The 10,757-nt window shown below is 37.2% G+C and overlaps 1 protein-coding gene across 1 annotated transcript; it reads right to left on the bottom strand.

Moving 5' to 3' along the window:
* Window positions 1-2,217: 2,217 nt before the first annotated feature.
* On the bottom strand, window positions 2,218-9,567 carry LOC147335418 (Fc receptor-like protein 5). The gene is made up of 13 exons (XM_086286065.1): window positions 9,561-9,567; window positions 8,974-9,240; window positions 8,183-8,443; window positions 7,790-8,065; window positions 7,329-7,628; window positions 5,000-5,266; window positions 3,736-3,849; window positions 3,627-3,642; window positions 3,445-3,536; window positions 3,293-3,343; window positions 3,118-3,198; window positions 2,951-3,013; window positions 2,218-2,613 (listed from the first exon to the last, which is right to left on the bottom strand). The coding sequence occupies exons 1-13, from the start codon at window positions 9,565-9,567 to the stop codon at window positions 2,600-2,602; spliced, it is 1,809 nt and encodes a 602-aa protein (XP_086142191.1). The 3' UTR covers window positions 2,218-2,599.
* Window positions 9,568-10,757: the final 1,190 nt, after the last annotated feature.

Raw genomic sequence — 10,757 nt, forward strand, 5'->3', positions numbered from 1 at the left:
GAATATTTACAGGTCAGAAATTATTTTATTCAAAACTTAAAAGTGAATCTAAACAATTTACAATTTGTAGAAACATTTTTTATCATTAATTAAATCTGGAGCGCAAAAATTACTTCCAGATTATACATCCTGTGGTGTAAAAACGACAGCACTGTCTATATTAAAGCGAAGTGGGGAAAAGAAGGTAGTCTAATCATTACAGACAAGTTTTGGGGCAACATATGCAAGATACAGTGGACCACAACCGGGTCGAATGTTTGGCGTGAATTTTGCTGGAAAAGCATCCTGAGATTCTTCATCATCCCTGCTCAGAAAAGGTATCGGGGAACTGATGACACTTGTTGGAGATGTGGGGGAGATGGTGCTAACCATTTCCATATCTTTTGGGACTGCCAAGTCATTCACCAGTATTGGTCTCTAATCCATGAACATCTACAAAATGTTTTTTCATTTGCTTTTCCTTTAACCTTTGAGACCATATTTCTGTGTAACATACCAGTGGATAAACTGAACTCCACTGATAGAAGACTTTTGTATATCCTAGTGACCACGAGTCAGTAGTCAGTGGGGTCCATAGGGCGTGAGTAAAGCACTAGTGATGTGCGATACCACTGATTTCCTTGCCGATCTGATACCAAGTATAATTCAGGGTGGTATTGACGACACTGATCCGATACCGATACTTTGCACAAAAACGTATTTTATTTATTGTATCTGAAATTATAGCGTCATAATGATTACAGGGCTTCAGGTTACTTGTTCTTATCACTTAGTAATGCAGAGTTCATCATATAGAAATAAGAAAACTCAAGTTGTGCTCTATTTGAACTCCTTGCCTGCCTGCAGCACTAAAGGTCGCCGTGAAAGACGTCTGTCTCCCCCTAGCAGCACCTGTCCCTCTCCTCCTCTTCAGTTCGCCTCAACATGCGCTCGTCATATTCTGTGATATGATTTACTGTGAGGTGTTTGACGAGGTTAGTGATGTTGCAACAACACCTCACTGTCTTGCCACATGTATCACAAACCGCGTCTGTTTCTGGATGTAAAATACATCCACAAATGACTCCATTTACGCTCAGCCATTGTTGTGAGTGCGCACGCCAGGGGCTGCGACACATTTATACAGCCGTATTTTGCACATGACTATGAAAGGCGTAAGAGGAAGTTCTGGAAAGAGAAATTCTTTCCAATATAGACAATCTGAATGATATAGTTTCTTTCCACTATGTTCCTGTTAATGATAAACTACAAATTTATCCTAAATTACTAAAATATCGATATTTTAATGTGAGAATCGATTCTAGAACATAAATGACTGGTATCGGAGGAATCGATATTTCAGTATCGATCCGCACATCACTATAAAGCACTGTACAATTACAGGCCATTTACCATAAAAAAACGAGGAGATGGCTCAAGTCTGTTAACCACCAGCGATAAAAAGACTGGATATATTATGTACAAGAGACCTATACAATGGAAAAATTGTCATTCTTTCTTAAAGTGCAGAGGGATACCTTCTTTATAATATGGTCTAAATGGACGGAATACGTTAAGCCTGTGAGGTGTGATTTTCTATGAACCATGACACTTTATTATTATCATTATTATTATTTTGATGCACTGATTTAAATACCCATGTCAATAATGTGATGCTAACTTGGCTGCCCTGCTACGCCCCTCCCCAAGTTTCTATGGGGTTTTCTTTGTTTCTTTATTTGATTTGTTTTTCTTTTCAATTAATGCTTTTATTCTTTTTGCTTTGTTCTATTTTAGTTTTTTTAATTATTATTATTTACTTTTTTTCCCTATTCTTTTTGGTCATTTTCCAATTATAAGTTTAAAAATTTGAAAACAAAAGCAATGTACAAAGCCATACTGCGTGCTTTCTCAATAAAAGACTCAATATTAAAAAATGCATGCCATGAAAGAGTTCGGTTCTTAGGAGGAAAATCAACCCGTTCTCACTCCCAAAGCGTAACATTTTACGCTAGTTGACAAATCGTCACCATATTACGTTTTCGGCTACCCACCACGTTCCTAAATGACGACCTCGGAAAAAGAGGAAATATGAGAACCGTCTGGACTGAACCTACACATGTTCGCTCTTTTTCTTCAAATCGCTTAGAAACACGCTACTTAACATCATTAAAGTCCTGGTTACGGTCTGGAATAAGGTTATGGTTAGGGCTAGGGATAAGGTTAGGTTTAGGGCTGGAATACAGGGCTGGAACGTCTATTACCGCGGGAGCGTCATTGCACTGGATTCCAGCCATAACCCACCGCGTACCATAAGAACGCCGAAGGTCTCCTTTCGCGTTCCTCAGGAACGCCGCGGGACGTGACAAAACGTCGACATGTTACGCCTCGGGAGTGAGAACGCTCTGAGGAAAATATACAGTTACTGCAACCTAAATAAGAATTTAATACAAAAGTAGATGGTATTATCAGTCTTCCATCAATGCTGAGTTTAATTCTTCAATATGATCAGAAACTCAGTGATTTATGCATTTGCAGAAATGTTATCAAACATGGTGAAAGTTCAGCTATTTACTTTATGTTCTTGTCCACAAGTTTCTCTGTTAACGTCCACTTCCTCTTATGAACCTGAAACTAAATCAGAACAAATACAGTGTAAAAACAGAAACAAATATATAATGGTGCTGATGTTGTGAGTCTGCTTTGTGAACTTCTACATTCATATTATGAAAAAAACATATTTATTATCCATTTTTTCCTGATTTTAGATGTACATGTTTGCGAAATTTTAAAGTCCTGTTATTTTATTATTTGGCTAAACAAGCAACAGATTGAATGTAACTAAAGAAAATGAATGAAAGTCATTCCAACAGGACTCTGAACTTGTTTTACTGGAAGAACAATATGATTTATTTCATTCTTAAACTCATTTGATTGTCAGTGATCCAATGATGTATTTGTACGTTTGTACCTGAGCCTGTCTCATGATCATCATCCTCGTAGTCAGAGCTCACGTCTGGGTCATCATTTCTCCCTGTTCAGACAGTATTAGTGCATTTAATTAAGAACAGCTCTCTTTTATCTGTATTTCAAGATTAGGAGTCACAATAACATATTAATAAACCATGACATCCTTACATTTTCTGAACTCAGTCTTCTCATCAATAACTTTAAGTTCAAGTGTAGATGTGACATTTCTATGTTCATCTGCTGGTCCACCTTAAATAATAACATGACATAATGTCTGATCAGTCAGTTTATAATCATTATATCTCTTATAGCTCTGTTATAGCTCAGTATTATTATACTGTACCACTTCCAGTGTTTCCAGAGGATTTGATTATTTCATAAACTGGAAAATCACCTGCAGGCCAGACAACAAAAGAGAAATTACTTTTTCACGATATTTGTTTGTTAACAAACTTAGTGTTAAAAATGATGCAAGTAATAGTTTCTAGGACTGACCAGGAAGAAGAGAGGCGTAAACGTTGTTCTCATTCTTGTTGGCTTTTTGTTGTGCAGCAGAGTTTTGATTGGTGCTCTGAGACCGAGTGAGACTAAAACATGCAATAAACACTGTGTAATTTAATCAGGAATAGTTATAATTTCATGTTATTTTTAAAATGAAAGAAAACTTTTGTACCAACCTGTTACAATAAAGATCTATAAGAGAAAATTAAAAATTATTGTTGCACTGGTTTGTAATCAGTTTACTTAAATGTGTCACATCAAATCATTGATGAGAAAAGCTCTCACCCTTTATCTTTCTGCAGCAACACAGCAGCAGCATCACAAGGATAATTCCACTAACAAGTCCGATGATGAATGGAACAATAAATGAACTGATTTCAGATCCGAAGCCTAAAGTTTCTGGTAAAATCAAAACACAAAGTCAGAAAGAAGTCCAACTAGATCTAATAAAATCCGAAAGGTTTAGGCCACATCAAGAAAAACAATATGAACCTAAAAACAACTTTAGAAGAGTTTTTTATTATTAAAGACCCATTTTAACAGTAAGAAGTTTTATGTTTAGAAGTCTTGTTATATATAAAGTTACGATCATAGTTTTGAGTTTGAGATGTTTGAGGGGTTTTCTTTTCTTATATCTTTGTATTATAGTTCTGTGCTCCTGTTCTTTGGGTCTTTAGGTTTATTCTATGTTATCATGAGTTTTGTGTTTGAGCTCCATAGTCTTCTGTTTATTTTCTATAGTCCTCGTTATATTATTTATATTTCTTGTTCATGGTTACTTTTGCTTTGTTTATACTCAGCATTCCTCATTAGGTTATGCAATCTTCACTTATGATCGTTTGTGTTTCCTTTGTCTCCACAGTCAGTCATGTCTCCATGTTTGTTTATCTTCTCTCACTGGGTCAAGTTCACATGTCTTAGTCCTGAACTCAGTATTTTATTTTACTTCCTGTTTTGTTGCATTGTTCCTCATGCTGTGTTTCATCCTTGTGTGTCTCCAAGTTAGGTTTCTCTTGTTGGAGAGGCTCCTGCCTTGTGTTATAATTTCAGCAATGAAGCTACTTTTGTGTTTTATGTCTGGCTTTCCGAATCCTGTGTTTGAGTCCAACCCTGTCTGCCACACAATGAACTGACCTAGTTTAATCTGAAATGTTTATGTGGAAAATATAATCATCTTTATTATTTTAACCTTATTTATTCTGTGTCGTTATTAAACAGCACATATAAAACTCAGTTTTACCAAAGCAAAGTTATCTCATAAACCTCATTAAATACGAGAGCACCATGTATATTAGCAGAGTTGCTGTCGCAGAGCCGTCTATGATTATGTTAAGTCACTACTACACTGGTTTTTGAGTTTATTAAAACTGCATTTCAATAAACATTTTTTTTCTAATTTGCAGCTTCATCTCCAGTGGTCTTTTTGTCTGTTTTAATTAAGTAGCAACAAGTTTGAAAAGTTTAGTTTAGTGAATACAATTAAATCTTCAGCTCCAGTTTTTGTCCCAAAAAATAAATAATTAAATAAAGTGAAGTCATTTAAACACACCTCGTACAGTGATGTTGACTGCATTGCTGAACTCTCCTGATCCAGACTCACACCAGTACACAGTAACACCCTCCTGTAAGCTGTGGATCTCATAAGAGGATCCACTCAGTTTCTGGCAGTCACAGCAGTGTGAAAAAAAGCCTTTTTCACTAAACTTCCTCACTCTCCACTCAGTGAAGTTTCCCTCACAGGTCAGTGAGACAGAGTCAGAGGTGAAGTGTTGCACTCTGTCAGGACTCACTGTGAGAGACGCTGCTGAATGAACATCTGAAAAACAGGATGTAAGAAGGGTTAAAACAGGGTTATAATTCAGGCTCAATCTCCAATCACTGTGTTAAGCCTTCTCATTATGGTTCACATTTAGTCCAATGAGTTCTGAAGATTTTCTGAAATTTTCAGAACTTTGTCTTTTCTCCTCCGTTCTTGTTCATTCTCTTGCATCTCAAAATGCCTCGTCATTTCTTCTCCCTCTGCAGACTGCGGCCCTGTTTTCCCAGCAGAAGAATGTCCTAGCAGCACCATGTGAACCACATAATAACCTTTATAGGTTACTGTATAGCATCTGTAATTGGGAAGTGAATGTTTTTAGTAGAGGGCCGATGAACTATTCTGGTTATGTAGGAAAAAAAACATTTTATTTGAAATAGCCCAAAAACACAGATGAAGCCCCAATGTCCCAATTTTCCACTAGCACATGAATGCAGGTTACATTTGGGAATCTGTAAAGTTACCTGCACATGTGACCTTTTCTGAGCATATCAGGCAACGGCAAGGGAGAAACACTTTTACACATTTGCACAGACAGGGAGTTTTTTGAGAGCAAAACTGATCAAACTTGTAAAGTTGAACTTAACATTTTGTGTGTAAATTATTACTTTTTAATTATATATAAATTAATTCAGTTCAGTTCAATTCACTTTTATTTATACAGTGCTATTGTAAGGTAGTCCCTACAATAACGCATGCAGAGAAGAGCCCAACAATCATATGACCTATGAGCAAGCACTTTGGCAAGTGTGGGAAGGAAAAACTTCCTTTTAACAGGAAGAAACCTCCAGCAGAACCAGGCTCAGGAAGGAGCGGCCATCTGCTGCGACCGGTTGGGGTAAGAGAAGGAAGACAGGACGAAAGACATACTGTTGAAGAGAGACAGATATGTATGATTCGATGCAGAGAGGTCTATTAACACATGTTGAGTGAGAAAAATGACTGAAAAGGAAATACTCAATGCATCATGGGTGGATGTCATCATGGGAGTCCCCCAGCAGCCTACTGTTATTGCAGCCTAACTTGCAGCCTAAGGGAGGATTCAGGGTCAGCTGGTCCAGCCCTAACTATATGCTTTAGCATAAAGGAAAGTTTCAAGTCTGATCTTAAAAGTAGAGATAGTGTCTGTCTCCTGAAAATGTATGCTGTCTTCTGAAGATACTGCCTAAGGGAAGCATGTATAATATAAATAGAATTGGTACTAGCACTGAACCCTCTGCATCCTCTTCACACACTAATTTAACTTAGTGTGTGAAGAGAACTCTCCATTTACACGAACAAATTGGAATCTATTAGATAAATATGATACAAGCCACTGCAGCGCAGTACCATTAATACCTACAGCATGTTCTAGTCATTCTAATAGAATATTGGGTCAACAGTATCGAACACTGCACTGAGGTCTTGTAGGACAAGCACAGAGATGAGTTCACTGTCAGAGGCCATAAGAAGAGCATTTGTAACCTTCAATACAGCTGTTTCTGTGCTGTGATAAACTCTGAAACCTGACTGAAAATCCAGGGAGCCAGGCATTAAACCACCAACCTTCTTATTAGTAGATTAGTAGATGACCTGACCTACAGACATCCTCCACATTTGTAACCCTTACGAGACAAATAAGGGTTACAAATATCCTTGTCTTATAGTCCTATAGTAACATTATATTTGTCTCCTTCCTTTTGTGTGTGATCTTCACATATATGAACATTGTATTTCATTTTGTCATTCTGACTTGTTGTATTGGGCTTTTTCCATATGTACACATGGCATTAATTACATGTGCTCTTTGCTCTTTCTAATATTTCTGTCGATAACACTTTATGTCTTTCTTTTAATTTCTTTTATGATCTTAAATTTACAGATGCTGTACCAGTTTAAAAACTCCCTGGGGAGAAATAAAGAAATAGAATAGCACACAGAAAATTCATGTGACTAACAGTTGGATACGTCATGTTTTTTCTTTTACAAATCACGATAATTAAGGAAAGAAAAGAGCACATGCAGAACAGTTAATTAGAGCCAAATGTTTACAAGATTGACAGTTAATTTAAAAATTCCTCACCTGCAGACCAGACAAACTTTGGTTGACTGTGATCAGTGTGATACTCTGGGTCTCCTCTTCCAGCTCTGCACACATATCCTGCTGTGTGTGTCTGTCCATGAATGATGTAGGAGTCCTGTGCAGTCCCACTGCCATCAGGTAGCAGCTCATAACTGGAGGATTTCTCTGATAGATCAGGAACAGCTTTATACCAGTAGAAGCTCCATCCTGCAGACGGATGTTCAACCTCACAGTTCAGAGTTACTGAGACTCCAGGACTCAGCCATGATGGAGACACAGTGAGGACAGGACGGGGTTTATCTGTTAGGAAATTCTTGGAGTGATGATCAAATACATGCCAGTCCATAAATACAATGCCTGTACGCTACATTTTTAGCATGTTAGCGCCATAAATTTGAACTATTATCTCATCACATAATTAATCAAAAATGACTGGGTGAATGGATTATGATTTTACTTACTGTGTGATACTATCAAATTTAAAGGAACACTCCACTCTGTTAAATGATCTTGTGCAATTTTGCTTCTGCCTCTACACTTGTAGTGACCATTGTTAGATGGAGAAGCAGAATCTACTCTGAGTTCACTTTGGTTTGATGGTTTATGTGAGCTTGTAGTTCTCCATTCATACTCCCACTCAGTGTCTCCTCCTTGGATCTCACAGCTGAGAGTGATCATTTCTCCACTGTATAATGTGGGCCAGTCGGGTTGCACTGTTACAACGGCACTGGCTGGCCCTATTCATTCAAACATTTAAATAAAAAACGATTTAAAGTAACCATCACTATTTTGAGTTTTGCAATCATATGAATACAGATCATGAAATTATTTATGATTGCTGAATCCAAACTCACTGGTTTTGTTAATTTGAACTTCTTGGCTTCCCTCTGTGTAGTAAGCTGGGTTTCCTCTTTTTGCTTTGCAACTGTAGAGTCCTTCCTGTGAGACACTGAGTTGTCCATCAGACGAGGAGAAATTCAGTAGGATATTATCTCTGTACCAGAAGTATATCCATCCAGATGATGATGATGATGGGTTCACAGAGCAGGTTAGGGTCACACTGCCCCCTACTGGAAGAGTTGTGTTGTCAGCGCTCAGTGTGGGCTTTGGTTTAGCTGCAGTTCCGTTTAGAAAAAGAACATAAAAGTAAATGAGACTGAGTGAGATTAATATAAATAAATTGATATTTTCTCTTGTGAATTGTTAAACCATATAATGAGCCAGGACGACTGTGGAAACATTTCTGAACTGACAAAACTGTAAAAAGCTGGCGCTAATGAATGTAAATATACACATAAATGAATAAGATTTATTTATTTTAGTTGATATATGAGTCGATGCACATTAAACTAAACAAGTGTGATTTCAGTGACACCTGAATAATGAGAAATGGATAACAATCTTTTCATTATTTCACAAAAAACCTGTGTAGCACATGTTGCTCATGTATCCACACTTTTTAACCAAAACCTGAAAACTTTATGGATTGATTACTAAATACTGTACACAAATATTAAATATTGAATTAACTACGGCATAATACAAATAATACACAATTTTGTAACAAATAATACTACAAATTTTTTACTAATAACACTATAATAATTTTCAACAAATGACTTCAGATTAAGTTTCTCCAACTTACATGATACAGTCAGTGTGATGATATCACTCCACTCTGAGAAGAAATAGTCCCTCCTGCCCCGACAGCTGTATCCTCCACTGTCAGACTCAGTAGCTCTGATGATTCTGTATTCATTGGATGTTGGAGGTGTGTTTAACTTGGCTGCTCTCCATTCATACGTCCACTGAGCTCCTTCACCTCCCTGAATCTCACATCTGACAGTGACTGTCTCACCGCTGTATATCTGAGTCCAGGATGGCTGCAAGACCACAGTGGGCTTACTGGGAACTGTTCACAGAAAAATATCCAGTTAGAGACAAATAACAGCCTACAATGTCTGCTATTAATAAAATGAGAGTAGAGAGACTGAAAAGAAGGAAAAAAACAGCTGATTTAAGGATATAAACTGCTTGTCAGATTGAATATGATCAACACACATATATAGACATCACAATATCACATAAACAACTTGTGTTTAAACTTTAAGGGTCTGTTTTTAGTAATGTGTTGTAATATTTATTTTGCCTAGATATTATGTTTGATCTATAATCTGCATAATAGTGGCTTCATAGTGTCATGGTTAACGCTGTCATTCACAGGGTTAGTACACTCCATTCAAGTTAATACTCTCCTAGTAAGGTTTGGGTGGCTGTGGCTCTACCTACTAACTGGAAGGTTGGTAGTTCAATCCCTGGCTGCTTCAGTATGCATGTGTAGCAGGTTGGAAAAGGCTACATGTTTATTTTTGTAAGAAAACCAAATACCCCCTTATTTTTTGTTTATTATTGTGACTTATTTTGACATTGTTATGTGTTGCCAGGCCAAAGTTATATTTCATTATGCCAGTAGATATCTATACAATTGCTAATATATATTGTAATATATCTATATCACTAAAGCACTTCTGGATGGATGCAAACTGCATTTCGTTGCCCTGTACCTGTGCATGTGCAATGACAATAAAGTTGAATTCTAATTCTATTCTATTCTATTCTAGATGGTGCTCTTGCACTGCTGTGGAACTACCAGAGAGACTCTAGCTATAAGCTCTGCGCATGTGCAGCTCAGAAATAAATGAGCTCCGGCCTGACCAAGACGCTAACTTCCGTGCTCGCTATTAATCCACAGGTACTGACAAACAAACTTTTATGTTACTGAACTGGTTCTAAATGTCATGTAAGTTGAGTAACAACTATTTGGCCATATTTTGGGATGATTGTGATGATGTTGTTTTGTGGTATTTTGTTGTAATGAGTATTAGTGTAGCATCAGCATAATGCTATTACGTTACATATCACTATAAGTACATGCTATGACAGTGGCATTCTGCGACTTCAGAAAATGTGTTGTAGTGTTTGTTTTAGTATTAGCCAAGCAGTACTGAGTACATGTGTTAAGGGGAAAGCTTTTCGTTGGTGAAACAACATTTGCAGTCGTGTGCCGCCATATTGTGTTGCGTTCGGGGGACGCCATGTTCAAAAGTAATAGCGTATATGGCGCGAATGTGGGGAAAGGTTGTGTGCAGGTGAGATGGGTTATTTTGGTATGTTGTTATGCTTGAGATGTGAGTGTTTTGTTTAAGTTGTGTGTATGTAAAGTTATTTTGAATTAGTTTGTATTTATTTTGATTTTGAGAGAATGCTTTTTGTAACTTTATTTTTGTTTATGAAATCTGTTTTATGGGAAGAATGCATGGTCTGGTGTGATTTGCATTTTGTATATGTTGCAGAAATAAATGAGCACTGGCCTGAGCAAGACGCTAACTTCGGTGTCCTCTCTACTAATCCACAGTTTGTTCATACTTG

The sequence above is a fragment of the Aulonocara sp. 'chitande type north' Nkhata Bay genome, linkage group LG3 (assembly GCF_057382095.1).
Source record: "Aulonocara sp. 'chitande type north' Nkhata Bay isolate Kocher_YH1m ecotype deep benthic linkage group LG3, A_spYH_male_GT1.1, whole genome shotgun sequence".
Lineage (NCBI taxonomy): Eukaryota > Metazoa > Chordata > Actinopteri > Cichliformes > Cichlidae > Aulonocara > Aulonocara sp. 'chitande type north' Nkhata Bay.

What these genes read in the sequence shown, in the direction of transcription:
- LOC147335418 (XM_086286065.1), bottom strand. An exon ending in AAATTTGATAGTATCACACA is followed by an intron (nt 7,629 to 7,789) that starts GTAAGTAAAATC and finishes ATTTCCTAACAG; the next exon opens with ATAAACCCCGTCCTGTCCTC. An exon ending in GAAGACTGAGTTCAGAAAAT is followed by an intron (nt 3,014 to 3,117) that starts GTAAGGATGTCA and finishes CTGTCTGAACAG; the next exon opens with GGAGAAATGATGACCCAGAC.